The following is a 17,461-nucleotide window of genomic DNA, read 5'->3' on the forward strand; positions in this document are numbered from 1 at the left end:
GTTAAACTTTTGCCACTCAAATTAAAGACACCCTCGCTGACTACTCCCTTTTTCTTTTTGACCCTCGTTCCCGCCCTGCATCCATTCTTTTTCCTTGGGGACCGTCGATCTTCCTGCGGGTACCTCCTTGGTGTGTGGTCCCTCCTTTCCCTGTCTAAAAAATGGTTCTGAGAGGGTTGTTGGTAATAGTTCTGTTGGTATTGTGGGTGAGAGTCGTTATAGTTCCTAATTGGTTCAAATCTATTTTGTGTGGGGATAGGGCTTCTCTCTCTATATCTGTATTGCATATACTGATATGAAGCTGTTTTATAATCTCTATATTGTTCTTGTTGGTATGGACCCCCTCTGTTATCTCTGTATTGATCTTGCTGTTGTGGGCCACCTCTATTATCTCTATAGTTTCTATCTGTATTATGCCAATTCTGATATGGTTTTTTAAAATTCTTTTTAAAAGGTTTTTTAAAATTGTTGTTGTTTCTTGGTATTGGATACCGCTGATTACTGTTGTCACGATGTCCATACTGTGTGATTGGAGTGGTAGCCTGAATTCTTATGTTATCCCAACTTTGTTGATTAGGTGGTAAAGGGTTAATTTCAGGTTGTTGGATCCTAACCTTTCTCACCGGTGTTGAATATGTAGAGGCTGGTAATGGATTTTCAACTTTAGTTTGCCACTTAAAAACTTGATCTGTTTTATAGTCGGTCACATCTCGTTGGAATTTTTTCATCTTTGTTGAACTTCAAGGTCCTTGGCCATTAAATCTTTATTCATTTGGGAAGCAAGACGATTGAATTCCGTGGATTCTTTATAAGGGTCTAGTTTACTTTTAATTTCTTTTATTTGTTGGTCAATAATTCTCATTTTCTTTTGTTTGCACTATGGGAGATTCTTCTTTTATTCCCTATATGCCCGTTTCCTGTGATTAACGATGCTGTGAATCAGGAACCAATCACTTGGAATACACCATTTGGAGCAACACCACTGGCTATTACTGCTTTAAAGGTCGGGAAATCCATAGATGTCCCCCAGCTAAAGGGATTACTAAGGCTGTATATACTTCTTATTGAGGTAAGAGTCCAGAGAGCATTAAGGGGTGTTTATGAAGATCTCCCATTGAAGATCCCCTTTGATGATACATTGAGCTATTGATTTGTCTATTTTTGACACAGTGGACTATTACTACATTACACAGCTCTGTGTTACAGTTCCATATCTTTGAACTACTTGGGACTTTATATTCATTTGCACAGGATTATTTATTTATTTATTTGCACTATATGGTATTTGCACAGGATTTTTTAATTTTGTATTTACAGTCATTTTGCACAGCACACTTTATTGCCCATATGCACACAGGAGTTCTAGTTTGCACAGGAGTGTATTTGTTTACCTTTGAGCTACCTGGGACTTTATACTCATTTGCACTGATCATTCATTTATTTGCACAGGAATTTATTTTGCATCCAGGTTTTTGCATTTGGCGTTTGTCATTTTGCACAACACACTTTAGCGCTTAAATCCACTCAGGAGTTCTAGTTTGCACAGGAGTGTATTTGTTTACCTGGGAGAATGTTTCATTTGTCACAGGTAATATCCATTTATCTTATTAAGTTGCGCTGATCACTTTTTATCTCACATTTAACCCCTTGATTGCCCCCCTCCTTCCCTGCCAGTGACATTTAAACAGTAATCAGTGGCTATAGCAGCCTTTCTCAACCAGTGTGCCGCGGCACACTGGTGTGCCGTCAGAGGTTCTCAGGTGTGCCGCGGGATCAGGGGAGAGAAGGGCTGTCAGATGAGCCCGATCTCCCGATCCCCTGCCGAACTGTACATAGGCACTGTGATAAGCTCCGTCAACCTCAGCAAAGTGAAAGTAAAGTGCAGGGGAGTGTGCTGTGCTCTCTGCTTCCCCCTACAGTGCAGTACCTGGCTGAATGAGGAAACTGGAAAGGTACTGTGCTACAAGCTAGATTTGTTTTAAAAGGGCTTTATACATGTGTCTGTGTCTGTGTGTGCGTGTCTGTCTGTGTGTGTGTACATGTGTCTGTATGTGTGTGTGTACATGTGCATGTGTCTGTATGTGTGTGTGTGCATGTGTGTGTGCATGTGCATGTGTCTGTCTGTGTGTGTGTACATGTGTCTGTATGTGTGTGTGTACATGTGCATGTGTCTGTATGTGTGTGTGCATGTGTCTGTATGTGCGTGAGCATGTGAGTGTCTGTCTGTATGTGTGTGTGTACGTCTGTATGTGTGTTTGTACATGTGTGTGTGCATGTGAGTGTCTGTCTGTATGTGTGTGTGTGCATGTGTGTGTGCATGTGAGTGTCTGTCTGTGTGTGTCTGTATGTGTGTTTGTACATGTGTGTGCATGTGTCTGTATGTGTGTGTGTGCGCATGTGTCTGTGTGTGTGTGCGCATGTGTCTGTCTGTGTGTGTGTCTGTATGTGTGTTTGTACATGTGTGTGTGTGTATGTGTCTGTATGTGTGTGCATGTGTCTGTGTGCAAGTGTCTGCATGTGTGTGCACGTGTCTGCATGTGTGTGTGCATGTGTCTGCATGTGTGTGTGCACATGCCTGTATGCCTGTGTGCACATGTATGTGTCTGTATATATGTGTGTGTGTATATATATATCTTACTTTTAATCCGGACACCCCCCCCCCCTTCCATTCCTGTACCATCAGAACTGCTTTTGTAGGTATTGTTTGTGATAGCAGCAAGGACTGCTTCTCCTCTGAAAAGCAACCCATGCACAGATCACTTTTCAGAGGCATTTGACAGACGATAAAGAGGCATTATGTTGCCTCCTCACCACCTGTTTTAATGCAGCATCACTACACCGCAACCGTGCAATGAACACAGTTGCAGGGTATTTGCAGTGCAGCCCCATTCACCCTGGGTATACCTCCAGCTGCAGCCACAGCATGTGTACACCCCCAGCTGCTGTCTCTGCAGCTAAAGGGGAAGAAGTTGGGGGTGGTAAAAACAGCTTAACCATGTGCTTTTACCACCCCTCCAACCTGACATGTGAACAAGCCCTTGGTTCACATCTGTGTGGCTGCGTGCTGCGTGTATGGCAGCCCATTCATTTCAATGGGCTTCCCTAACCACAAAAATTCAGGGAAGAAAGTCCCCAACCTTTTTCTTTTTTAAATTGCACGGCACCAAAAGCACATTTTCCAATGTGTGAGGTACCATTAAGAATTAATGGCACCCCTAAAGAGCAGAGCATTTGTCTGTGTGTGAGGAACGAGTGCGATTTTGCGCATGTTCCTCGACACACAGTAACATGAACTAAGCCTTGGACTGGGGTGCCTCAACACTGAAAATACTTTTTAAGGGTGCCCCGACTGGAAAAAGGTTGAGAAACACTGGGCTATAGCACTGATCGCTGTATAAATGTCAATGGTTTCACTCAATGTCAAAAGTGTCCGATCTGTCTGTCGCAATGTCGCAGCCCCGATAAAAACCGCAGATCACTGCCATTACTAGTAAAAAAAAAAAAAAATGCCATAAATCAATAACCTATTTTGTAGACGTGATAACTTTTGCGCAAACCAATCAATATACGCTTATTGCGATTTTTTTACCATGTAGAACACATCTTTTTTTCTAAATGTTTTTTTTTTTTTTTTTTAATTGGGATATTTATTATAGCAAAAAGTACAAAATATTGTGTTTTTTTCAAAATTGTCGCTCTTTTTTTGTTTATAGAGCAAAAAATAAAAACCGCAGAGGTGATCAAATACCACCAAAGGAAAACTCTACTTGTAGGGAAAAAAAGGACATCAATTTTATTTGGGTACAGCGTCGCACGACCGCACAATTGTCAGTTAAAGCGACGCAGTGGCCCAGTCAGGAAGGGGGTAAATTCTTCCGGGGCTGAAGTGGTTTAGTGGATACTATTTGCACCAGAACATATATGATTTTCAAGAAGATGTATGCTTAATGCTGACATACCATTGAACCGTAAAACAGTTTTTGCGTGGAGATCCATATGTGTCTCAATCTTGGCCCTTTTAGTTGGCATGAAGATCGGGAAAAAAAGGACAATGGGATTGTGCTTAGAGACATGTATTGTATTCTTCTTCCAACATAAACATGAACTTCCATCATCACCAAAAATGTAAATTGGTAAATGTTAAACGATTGCTTTTACAAACAAATCCCGTTTACAAAGTTAAAGTAATTGTAAGGCTTCATCTTTTTTTTTTTTTTTTAAATAACAAACATGTCATACTTACCTCCACTGTGCAGCTCGTTTTGCTCAGGTAAGTAAAATGGGGGGGCTCGGGGGCCGGTCACTGCCAGAAGTTTTTTCACCTTAATGCATAGGATGCATTAACTTAAAGTGGTTGTAAACCCAATGTGAAAAACAAACAAAAAAACTAATGAGTTAAACAAAAAACTAACACCTGCAAGATAAAGGCATAACGAGCTAGTATGCATAGCATACTAGCTCATTATGTAATACTCACCGGAGATTGAAGCCCTCGCTGCGGTGCCCGTACACAGCACCAGCCAGCGACATCACTCCCGGGGGTTACTTCCAGGCATCGCGGCTCCGGCACTGTGATTGGCCGGAGCCACGATAACGTCACTCCCGCGCATGCGTGCGAGAGCCACCGGTAATGGCACACTCACTGAAGCAAATGGCACGTACGTGCCATTGCCTCAGTGCGCATGTGCCGATGACGTCGGCTCATGAAAATACAGGGATATCTCCTAAACCGTTTAGGAGATATCCTGGGTAGCTACAAATAAGCCTTATTATAGGCTTACCTGTAGCAAAAAATGGTCTCTAAGGGTTTACAACCACTTTAAAGCGGAGTTCCACCCATATAAAAGTCAGCAGCTACAAAAAGTGTAGCTGCTGACTTTTATTAATCAGACATTCACCTGTCCCACAGTCTAGCGATGCGGGCGAACAAAGCCTCGCTCCTCCCCCCCTCCTCTCTGCGGCACCGGCATTGTCACTGTGGGCGCCCAGCTGTGGCTTCACAGCCGGGCATGCACTGCGCATGCGCAAGCCTCACTACGCACTGCGACGTGTCCCAGATGATTGCCGAGAGCGAGGGGGAGAGATGAACTTGCTTCTGGTGTTTCATCAGATTAGGCGACCCGTCAGAATGTGTAACGGAAGTGACATTCTGTCGCCGCCATCTTTCTACACCCCACACTCCTCCATAGTAAGAATACACTGAGAAGGGGGAAAGCGGACATCTTGTTACACCCACCGGAGTTTTGCATTTTACAATTATTTTTAACAGTAAACTTAGGTTATATAGTGAAATACAGTACTTAAATCTCCGTCTTTATTTGTTTATATGTTGAATTTTAAAAGCAGCGGCAAGCCTGCTGATCTCACAGGTTTGCTAATCTGACAGGCTGCTTTTAAAATTCAACATCTAAACATTCATACGGAGTGCTAAGTAATGTATTTCATGATATAACCTCAGTTTACTGTTAAAAATAAGTGTAAAATGCAAAACTCTGGTGGGTGTAACAAGATGTCCGCTTTCCCCCTTCTCAGTGTATTGTTGCTATGGAGGAGTGCAGGGTGTAGTGAGATGGCGACGATGAAACGTCACTTCCGTTACACATTCTGATGGGTTGCCAAATCTAATGAAACACAGGCGCTGCGGTGCCCCGGGAGGAAGTGGGAGCTGGATCCCTCTAAAAAGAGGGTATCCGCTCCTCCCTCAAAAAAAATGACGTGCCAAATGTGGCATGTCAGGGGGTTACGTACACTTAAAGGGGTTGTAAAGCTTCGTGTTTTTTCACCTTAATGCCCCCGTTTTACTTACCTGAGCCCCGAATCTCTGTGGGCGCGATCCCGCGTTGCTTTCTCCCAGCTCTTGTGGGCTCTTCATTGGATGATTGATAGCAGCGCAGCCATTGACTCCCACTGCTGTCAATCAAATCAATGATGCGGCGCGCCGGGGGCGGGGCCAAGTGATGCACTCGGCGGCTATGGCCACCGAGTGTATCACACAGGAACGCGCCCGACAGCTAACCCCCTTGGGATAGCGCTTCCCAGATGGGGGTTTACTCTTGTGGGGAAGAGCCGAGAAAGCCGCTGAGGGACCCCAGAAGACGAGGATCGGGGCCACTCTGTGCAAAACTAACTGCACAGTGGAGGTAAGTATGATATGTTTGTTATTTTAAAAAAAAATTAAACCTTTACAACCCCTTTAAAGCGGAAGTTCAACTTTTGTGTGGAACTCCACTTTAAAGTGGAGTTCCACCAACTTTTACAACTCTTCAGCATCCCTCACTAAACTGTGCACTGTAAACAAATTGGATATTTTTTTCTTTTTTTTCTCAGCACCTACTGTATATCTGCTGTATTCATTTTTCACTTCCTCCTCCCTGGCCGCGGCCCATCGCATCATTTCCTGTTTGCAATGCCTTCTGGGAAGGGGCAGCAACTTCCTCTGAAACTGCCATTACTATGGAAACCTGACCTGAAACCTATTACACTGCTTGCGCAGCACTGAGCATGTGGGGCGGCAACTTCCTCTGAAACTGCCGTTGGTATGGAAACCTGACCTTAAACCTATTACACTGCTTGTGCTGCACTGAGCATGTGCGAGATCTGCAAGGATGAGATCCAGGAAGAAATACAGTCTGGCATCAGATGCCCACACTTAAGATGGCCACGGCCTGCTGTAAGTTTATAAAATAACAAACTACTGCTATAAACGAACAAAACAGACCTTAGTTTACAGACTAACTTTACTAGAATACATTAAGCTTGTGTATTATAGGGGTATTTTTATTTAAAAAGTATCATTTCGGCCGGAACACCACTTTAAGGACAGAAAGTACAAAACCTCCCAAAAATATCTTGTATTTCTGCATATCCCAGGCTCCACTTCCTGTAGTATTGTCTATGTATTGTCTGTTACATTAAAGTTCATTTAAAAATGAAAAAGGTGGCGTTGTGGAGGTTACATGTTTCCTGTGACAGTGGAGCTCCAGCTGCAGAGATTCACAATAAAGTTCAGAAAAAAAAAAAGAAGTGGAACTCCACTCTGCAGCCAGACCCCATTGGCAAACACCAGCAACACCACGTGTTTCACATCGTCGGAAGCGAACGGTGTTCTTTCATACTCACCGACCTATCAAAAACTCCAACGCTCAGTACGTGACGTAAGGATGTACCGCCCCGGCTTGCGGCGTGCGTTGCGTCTGACGTAAACATCGATTGGCTTGGCGGCAACATGGCGGCACCCGAGGCCGGTGGGTCGTCGTTTTCGGCGGAAGATGCGTTTTCTACGTTTTACACCGAGGTGACGTAACGGCAGCGTTAGGGGAGCCATTGAGAGGGGAAGCAGCGCTCACATTCTAGCTGATTAAGGGAGAACCTCCGTGTCTGGCAGTATCAGAGTCTCTGAACACACCGCTCTGAGGTGTATTACATGTCTAGGGATTGAACAGAAGTGTATTATGAGTCCAGTCGTCTCCCAGTGCATAGCTGAGCCTCTTTCTTCCTCAGTTGTTCCTCCTTTTGGTTTGATGTATAGACTGCTAGACAAATGTACTATTTAAAGTGGAATTCCAACCAATAGCAGTGATGAATAATATAATACTGTACCTGTTTTACTAGTGGGGATGAATACTTCTCCCACCCCAGGGTGCTGCAGCCTGTCCCTCCCATCTCCAGAGCCCCGTGGTGGAGGGCACTGCTGTGACCACTAGTCCTGCTTTATATGTGACAAAACTGAGAAGAGTTAAAGCCATGGCAGAGGGCAAGTTATTTGCAGCAGTCCTTTTTTTTTTTTTCACGAATGGAATCCAGTATATTTTCTTTGCCAGTGATGGGGAACCTTGCCCCCCCCCCCCCCCCCAGATGTTTTGGAACTACATTTCCCATGATGCTCATGCACTCAGCATTGTAGTTGAGTATCATGGGAAATGTAGATCCAAAACATCTGGGGGGGGGGCAAGGTTTGCCATCACTGTTCTATGTAATCCTTGAGGCATATTTCAGCGTATGCCCCTTCCAGGGGTGTGTTGGCCTGCATGGGAATGCACAGAAGTTCCATACATCCCCATACAGGTAGTCCCATTCATGTGAATTGGGTTGGTGTGGCTGACATAGCCGCTGCTCCCAATTTGTCCCCAAATGCGGGCAGTGTGAGCTCCGGAACATACACCCACACGGATGTCTAATTGGGAGCAACGGCTGCATCCCAATTGTCATCAATGGGGCTGCCTGCATGACGATGCATGGAACACCTTTGCCGCCTCTTGCGGGTAAGCAGCCCTTGCACAGGTGTATGAGGTGGTATGCCCCATGTGAACAAGGTCTTACTAATTTTACAGCAGTCCTACAGACTGCTCAGCCAATGAGTTTGTGCAGCATCTCATGACATGGATAATCACTCTGCATTTCCTACTATGGCTTGGCTTCAAATGGCTGAAGGAAAGAGACTTGTAGCAAAGAACATCAACCTAATCCTGTAGTATTAGTTTAACCACTTAAGGACTGGAAGGGTTTACCCCCTTAATGACCAGGCAATTTTCTTGCGATATGTCACTGCGTCGCTTTAACTGACAATTGTGCAGTCGTGCGACACTATCCAAACAAAATTGACGTCCCCCCCCCCCCCCCCCCCCCCCCCTACAAATAGAGCTTTCTTTTGGTGTTCTTTGATCACCTCTGCTTTTTTTGCTATAAACAGAAAAATAGCAACAATTTTGAAAATAAATAAAAAATGATTTTTTACTTTCTGCTATAATAAATATCCCCATAACATATGTAAAAAAAACTAAAAAACTAATTTTCTCAGTTTAGGCCGATATGTATTTTACATATTTTTGGTAAAAAAAAAAATCGCAATAAGCGTATATTGATTGGTTTGCGTAAAAGTTAGTGTCTACAAAATAGGGGATAGCTTTATGGCATTTTTATTTTTTAAAATTTCTTATTTTTTTTGTTTTTCCTAGTAATGGTGGCGATCTGTGATTTTTATTGGGATTGCGGGAGGGGGGGATAGATCGGACAGTTTTTTTTTTTTTTTTGGGACCAATGACATTTTATACAGTGATCAGTGCTATAAAAATGCACTGATTACTGTATAAATGTCACTGGCAGAGAAGAGGTTAACACCAGGGGCGATCAAAGCTTTAAATGTGTTCCCTGGGAGGTGTTTCTAGCTGTATGGGGGCTGAGCTGACTGGAGGAGAGAGGTCGCTGTTCCTAATCACTAGGAACAGATGATCAGTCTCAGCTCCCCTATCAGAACGGGGATCCGCCATGTTTACACTGGCAGATCCCTGTTCTGCCTCTGTGTGGAGCGATCGCGGGTGGCCTGGACATCGAGCCCACCAACCACGCGCATGGGCTCCGGGCGTGCCTGCTATATCTATTACATGAAGCGATGTACAATGACAGCGATTCACGTAATAGAGCCGACCTGCCGCAGTACAACTGTGGCAGCTGGTCTTTAGGTGGTTAAAGTGGATGTAAACCCTCACATATACCCAGTGAAGTGAACGGCCTCAGATGATACACGGAGATGAAACAAATCTCCCTACATAAGTTTTACATGTATATCTGCTGTCTTTAGCTTTATATACAGTTTAGAAAGTTCACATCATGTTAGAAGATTTTCTCTTCCTGGTTAGCACTGCAGTGAAGCCTGGGCATACAGCCAAGACAGCTGATTGGAGGGAAGGCACACAGCCCCTCTTCACATATGCGCAGACTCTCAGAAGTGTTCTGTGACAAGGCAAGCTGCCTGATAATCTATTAATAGCATCCTCCCCGACAAAAAATTCAGCCTACTTTTATCTCATGTGTTGGAGAATTTGTCAGAAGAACAGAGCAGGCGAAACCCACCAGGCTCAGTGCTTTGAAGAGAAATAGGAAAACACTGCAGATATATATGTGCCCAGCTCAAATTTTATGAATTGGGTTTACATCCACTTTAAAATAGATATATAGACAAAACTTTTTTTTATTTTTTATTATGGATAGACAGAGTGGATTTGATTTAAATCGCAATTTACGGTAAATCGCTAGTAACAAGGCTTGATTTAAATCATAATTTTTAAAGAGCAGCTGTCATCTATGTCCCGCAGCGGCTCCTCCTCTAACCCGCTGTTGACTCACTGACAGTCCCATTCTCTTTAATGGGACGGCTGGTGATGCAGCAGTAACGCAACAAGGTGAGGGATGTGGCGGCAGCAGGTGAGTGGATGCCCCGCTAACAGGCGCTGCCATGATGGATCTGAAATGACAAGTGCTCTTTAAGTGTAAGGACTTATTCTTGCTGGTAGTTAGAATCTTTACTATTTGTAAATAAACTGAAGATTTCCTATTTAGAATCATAAGCTGTCAGGTTAGTAAAACAGCGATATCAGAACCAATTCAATCATACAGTTTGTAGTGTACATAGATTGCAAAACAATGGGATAAAGAAATATTCTTGAACCTTGTTTTATCTTATGGTTACTGTTAAATTGTGTGAATGCATCAATGCAGTGCATGTTATCTCGGCTTGCAGAGCTTGGATTCATTATTATTATTTCAGGTACTTGTATAGCGCCGTCAATTTAGGCAGCATTTTACATATACATTTTACATTTACGTCAGTCCCTACACTCAAGGAGCTTACTACCTAAGGTCCCTAACACACATTCATACATATACTAGGGCCAATTTTTAGACAGGATCTGATTAACCTACCAGCATGTCTTTAGAGTGTGGGAAGAAACTGGGGTACCCAGAGGAAACCCACACATAAACAGGGAGAACATGCAAACTCCAGGCAGATGGTGTTGCATGAGTTTACCAAAAATGTCAATATTGCAGAATATACAGCCTCATGCTATATAACCAAGCTCCATTTCATGCTGAATAAACTAAATTATTAAGGTATCTTAAATGGAGAACAAGCTTTACTCCAAAAGTATTGTATTAAAATAAATTTGATAAAAATCAAAAAAAATGCAATTAAAAAAATCATTGATTTTTATACACCCTGCAGGTAGAGCAAGAGAGGGTTTTAACCGCTGTCATGTTTTTTTTTTTCCTCCATCTTTGTCCCTTTGCAGAGATTTCCCTCCCCTTCCTGTCCTATAACCAAACAGAAAGTGAGAGGAAATCCCTGCAAATGAAAGGAAACCTTTGGGGACCCCCAGGTCACCAGAACTAGTGTCCTCGTTTGAAGATTTCCCCTCTATTATTTTTCTGGGGACAACCAAAAATTTGGGATTTTCTTTTACTTTCACTTTTAGTGATAATGGTAAACATGGCAAATTCGAGAGGGTGAATCTCCCTAATTGGGGCACAGACAGCAATAAAAACTGACAGGGGTTCTAATCCCTCTCCACTCTATCCAAAACGAGAAAAAAAAGTTTTTCCTTTAGTTATAATTTAAAGCTGATGTCACATTAAATCATTTGGACCAAGCTGGTATAAACAAACTATTTGCTTCCCTGAGTGCTGCAGTGTCTCTAAGCACTGTATGTACTGCATGTAACTTCAACTACATACAGTACACAGTGCTGGGTTCCGGCTGAGCGACACACTTCTGTCTCACACCCGTAACAAAACAGGGTCTGGCTGAGCGGCACTCAGCCATTCATAGGCAACTTTGTATTCCTTGAATGAATACAAAGCTTCCTCTAATTGGCTGAGTCTGAGAGCGTGAGAACATCAGCCCATCCCTCCTACTCAGCCAATCAGAGGAAGCTGTATTCATTCACAGAATACAAAACTGTCTGAGCCAGACTCTGTTTTGTTCCAGATGCATGAGACCCAGCACTGTATACTGTATATATCTGAAGTTGCAGGGAGTACATACAGTGTTTAGAAACAGTGCAGCACTTAGGTGTCCTTTTATGAAACTGAGATCAGCAGCGATCCAGAGTCTCACCGCTGATCTCAGCTCATTACCAGTTTATGAAACTGAGATAATCAGTGGAGAACATGTTCTCCGCTGATTATCTCAGCACAGTGAGAATTTGTAACTGACTTCACAGAAACGGCCAGTTTATGAAGGTGCGATCTCAGCACCTCACTGGCGATCTGTGACAGAGTTCTCACTTTCTGATTCACCATTTCAGAAGTGGAGAATCAGAGTGAGAAGCCTGAAACTGGCTGATATTCTGGAGAAAGTACACACCCAAAACCAGCAGGATAGGAATTTATAGTGTGTGTGTGTATATATATATATATATATATATATATATATATATATAAGAGATATATAGATATATATATATACACACACATCTATTATATATATCTATAATATATAGATATATATATGTAAAAATATATATAATAGATGTATGTATATATATATATATATATATATATTTTTTTTTTTAGATGTTCACGTCTCTGGCTGGGTTCACACTTGTGCGATGCGTGAACCAGCGTGATTCCTAAGTGGGTTTTCACATCGCACCTACATTGACATCTGCGCACCACTGCGGGTGTCAATGTAAAGTTAATGACACCCCCAGATCATTTCACAGATCGCAGTGCGAACTATGTAATGGTGCAGGAATCCGATCCGATTCCAGTGCGGACCAAATAAAGGGTCCTGTACCATTTTGGTGCAAATGCAATATGATTTAGGGCCAGTTCCCACTGCTGCGGTGTCCGAGATCGGATGTGATTCGCACTGCAAAATCACATCCAATCTCTGTGCAATGCGATTTCAGCCATACAGATAGTATTGCTAAATTTGCATTGCACTCGGACCAAACTCTTACAGGACCCTTTTTTTGGTCCACAGCAGAATCGGATCGCATGGGTGTTCACACCCATGCGATTCGATTACTGTCCGAGTTTGCAGATCGCACTGCGATATGCGAACTGATTTGGGGGTGTTAACTTTTAGGCCCAGTTCACACTTGTGCGATGCCGGACATCGCACAGACATCGCATGTAATTCGCAGCACACTGCCATTCACATTACATGCGATGTCTGTGCGTTGCGATATCAGCTGTACAGGTAGTATGGCTGATATCGCACCGCATTCGGTGCAAACACGCACAGGACCCTTTTTTCTGTTCGGACCAGAATCGGATCGCATGTGTGTTCACACATATGCGATCCGATTCATGTCCGGACTGTCAGTTCGCAGTGCGATATGCAAGCTGAACTGGGGGTGTCGTTACCAATGTATTGACACTCCCCAGCGATTCGCATATGGCAGTGTGAACTGACATGCGAGTCGGTGCGATGCGGGAACCCGCAGTGGATTCGCAGTGTTCTCGCATTGAACCAGTTTATCAATTTTTATGTTTATCAATTATGAAATATATTTTATTTTATTAATAAATATTTATACTTGTATACTTTATTAAAATTATTTTTTTAATGATTATAAATGTATTTTGCATTTATATGAATGGTGTATAGCTGCATTACATATGTGCATTACATTCATTTACTATACACCATTCACATTTAAATAGGGACATGTATGATCTTTAAATATTGATAAAAACAATGTTTTTTTTATAATTAGGTTAATGTATATTGTGTAGGGGGAATTTAACTTTATTATTTTATTAATATGTTGGGGAATAATGTGTGCTGATTTGTGTTACACTTTGTATTTCATGGTTCCTCATACTGTAATCCCGCTATATCACGCGAGATTACAGTGAGAGGAGCCATTCTCAGGAGTTCCTGGCGTTTGTAGATCGCTCCTCAACTCAACATGTGAAGCAATCTACACACTTTCATAAACAGGCACTCAGAGGAGAGCGATCTCCTCTGAGAATGCCCGAGAACTGAAAAGCGGTATTTTACCGCACTTTCATAAAAGGACACCTTAGTGAAGCAAATAGTTTTTTTGTACTAGCTTGGTACAGATGAACTATTTAATGTGACATGAATCATGGATATCGGCTTTAATTGCTTTTCTTTCACAGTTAGTTTGTAAACTGTGGATTGATAGATTTTTAGTTTTCCCATCTCAATTTATATATGCCGCTGTAGACACAGCTCTCAGGCAGCCATTGGTCCAATTAAAGGGGTTGTAGAGGTGAGTTTTTTTTTTTTTTGTTTTTTTTATTTTAAATAACATTGACTGTGTCCATTGACACAGAAAGCAGGACTCAGCCCTGCTCTTGGCTCCCATGTCACTTGATTTTATTGACAGCAGTGGGAGCCAATGGCTGTTCTGCTATCAATCTATCCAATGAGAACCCGAGACAGCGGCTGGAGCTGCTGTGCTCATCCCCGTTGATTGAACGATCGTGCTCAGGTAAGTAAAAGGAGAGCTCTGTGGGCCTGCTGCACTACAAAAGGTTTTTCACCTTAATGCATAGAATGTATTAAGGTGAAAAACCTTAAGGGTTTTCCACCCCCATTTAATGGTCGTGAGCCCAAGTCCCCATTGGACAGCTCAGTTCACACAGACCACATACTGAGCCAATCCAAGCTTCTCTGTAGAATATAAGCAGTCACAGTGAACACATACTACTGTTTGCATCGTTGTTCCCTTCCTTCATCTTACAACACAGAAATCTTATTGATCTATGAATGGGAAATGAATTTGCAGCCATGGCTGCTGATTAATTCATTCATTTTCACTAACTATCATTTTAATAAACCTTTCATCCCTTCCCTTATTTCTATCCTGTCCCTGATTGTGGACTGTGTACTAGCCCCCCCCCCCCCCCAACCTGCACGTTAACCCTTTCATCTCATCCTCCCTTTGTATATGGCCTGTACATTAAAGTGATTGTAAAGTCTTTTTTTTTTTTTTTTCTTATTTCTATTTAAAAAACAAACATGCTATACTTGCCTGCTCTGTGCAGTGGATCCTCCTCTTCTCAGGTCCCTGGCTGGAGCTCCTGGCCCCTCTCTTCTGTCGAGTGCCACCACACCAAGCAGCTTGATATTGGGGCATCCAAGCCAAGGTGCAGCTCCGTGTATCCATTCAGACTTGGAGCTGTGGTTCGGCCCCACCCCCTTTCTCTCCTGATTGGCTAGCTGAGTTTGACAGCAGCGGGAGCCAGTGGCACCGCTGCTGTGTCTCAACCAATCAGAAGGGAAAGTTGTGGACATTGCTGGATAGACATGGGCTCAGTAAGTATGGGGGGGCTGCTGCACACAGAAGGTTTTTTATTTTAAAGCATAGGATAAATTAAAGCGGAGTTCCACCCTAAAGTGGAACTTCCGCTCATCGGATTCCTCCCCCCCTCCGGTGTCACAATTGGCACCTTTCAGGGGGGAGGGGGGTGCAGATACCTGTATAATACAGGTATCTGCACCCACTTCCGGGTATAGCTAGCCGCAGACTCCCCGCCCACCCCCGTTGTGTTGTGGGAAATGCACAGTTCCCACAACACAACGGGGACCAGTGTAGACGCGCAGCGCGACTCGCACATGCGCAGTAGGGAACCGGGCAGTGAAGCCGTAACGCTTCACTTCCCGATTCCCTCAGTGAGAATGGCGGCGGCAGCACCCGAGGATCGAGGGACGGTTCAGTCTCGGATGCCGACATCGCTGGACCCCGGGACAGGTGAGTGACCTTATTTTAAAAGTCAGCAGCTGCAGTATTTGCAGATGCTGACATCTAAAAAAAATTTTTTAGCGAAACTCCGCTTTAAGATAATAAAACTTCTGACTTTACAACCTTTTTAACCCCTTCACTTCCTGATCCCTGTATGTATGACCAGTATGCATTGTAGCTAGTGCACTATTACCAAGATCCATGTTTTATTAACCACACCACAATACCAGCATGTTTTTTCACTTCCAAAATATTGTGGCAAAGACACCTTTGGGTGTCTACTTTTCAAAAAGGAGTCATTTTGGGGGTGTTCATAATGCTCTAGCTTTTTCTAAAATGTTCCTTCTATAGTAACAAAAATAAAGACCCAGTTTTTATTACCACCAAAAGAAAGCTCTTTTTGTCTCAAAAAATGATATACAATTCATTCAAGCACAGCCTTGCAAGATTAAATTGAGTAATTGTCTGTCAAACTATCACAGCCCTGAAAAATTGCCTGGTTGTGAAGGGGTATTACAGGCTGGTACGTAAGTGGTTAATATGTGGCAGCAACAAATCACTTCTTAGCGACAAATTGGCTGCAGCTATAATTAAAGCAAAGCTAAACCCATCAATTTAAAGTGGCGTTCCGGCCGAAATTATACTTTTTAAATAAAAATACCCCTATAATACACAAGCTTAATGTATTCTAGTAAAGTTAGTCCGTAAACTAAGGTCTGTTTTGTTAGTTTATAGCAGTAGTTTGTTATTTTATAAACTTACAGCAGGCCATGGCCATCTTAACTGTGGGCATCTGAAGCCAGACTGTATTTCTTCCTGGATCTCATCCTTGCAGATCTCGCACATGCTCAGTACAGCACAAGCAGTGTAATAGGTTTCAGGTCAGGTTTCCATAGCAACGGCAGTGTCCGAGGAAGTTGCCACCCCTTCCCAGAAGACATTGCAAACAGGAAATGATGTGATGGGCCAGGGAGGAGGAAGTGAAAAATGAATACAGCAGATATACAGTAGGTGCTGAGAATTTTTTTTTTAAATATCCAATTCGTTTACAGTGCACAGTTTAGTGAGGGATGCTGAAGAGTTGTAAAAGTGAGTGGAACTCCACTTTTTAAAGTGGATGTAAACTCTCACATATACCCAGTGAAGTGAACAGCCTCGGATGATACACAGGGATGAAACAAATCTCCTTACATAAGTGTTTAATGTGTATATATGCTGTCTTCAGCTTTCTAGACTCTTTATAAAGTACACAGTGTGTTGCAAATTGTTTCCTCATTCAGCAGTGGGAGGGATAGATATACACTGTGTGTGAGCTGACTGGAGGAAAGGCACACACCCCTCCACATAGGCAGAGGAATGAAGAAACTTACTGTGCTGTAAATAGACAAGCTCTCTGCTTATCTGTCTCTACGTTCCCTCCCCAACACAAATTTCAAGCTGCTTTTATCTCCTGTGTTGGAGAACTTGTCAGAAGTTATCATGCTGATAACAGAGGTATGGAGCAGCAGAAAGACATCAGACTTAGGGCTTTGGAGAGAGATAAGTAAACATTACAAATATTAGTGCCCAAGTCAGATTTCATGAATGAGGTTTACATCCACTCTCCCAAAACAGTTACACTCAAGGAATGCCTTTAATGACTCTCATAGTTGATTTGCTCTCAACTGAATGATCAAGCCATTAAATGGCTAGTGTCATAACTGATCACGTGCAGCACCATGGCAGCTGCAGATGTTAAGATGGCAGCTTTTTTTTGGTTTTAAAGGATAGGAGGGTTTAGTCCTGCTTTAAGTCACTAGCTACAGATCTGTAAATCGCTGACAGTAAATGCTTGTAGCAATCATTAAAGTCAAATATTTTCTTAACAAAAAATAAAAAAAATGATCTACTTATCTGCCCTGTCCAACTATATTTCCTATTCTTTGGTGGTCCCCCACCTGCGCTGTCTACTGGATCAGGAGAGG

General features: G+C 42.8%; 1 protein-coding gene across 1 annotated transcript in view; it reads left to right on the forward strand.

Moving 5' to 3' along the window:
• The first annotated feature begins 7,138 nt into the window (after nucleotides 1–7,138).
• The window catches only part of DNAJC8 (DnaJ heat shock protein family (Hsp40) member C8), a 73,505-nt gene continuing 63,182 nt past the window's right edge, over nucleotides 7,139–17,461 (forward strand). Inside the window, exon 1 of the mRNA XM_073616247.1 lies at nucleotides 7,139–7,294. Coding sequence (XP_073472348.1) covers nucleotides 7,226–7,294 — 69 coding nt within the window. The 5' untranslated portion in view covers nucleotides 7,139–7,225. The remainder of the gene's footprint in view (nucleotides 7,295–17,461) is intronic.

Source organism: Aquarana catesbeiana, linkage group LG02, assembly GCF_042186555.1.
Source record: "Aquarana catesbeiana isolate 2022-GZ linkage group LG02, ASM4218655v1, whole genome shotgun sequence".
In the NCBI taxonomy this organism is placed as follows: domain Eukaryota; kingdom Metazoa; phylum Chordata; class Amphibia; order Anura; family Ranidae; genus Aquarana; species Aquarana catesbeiana.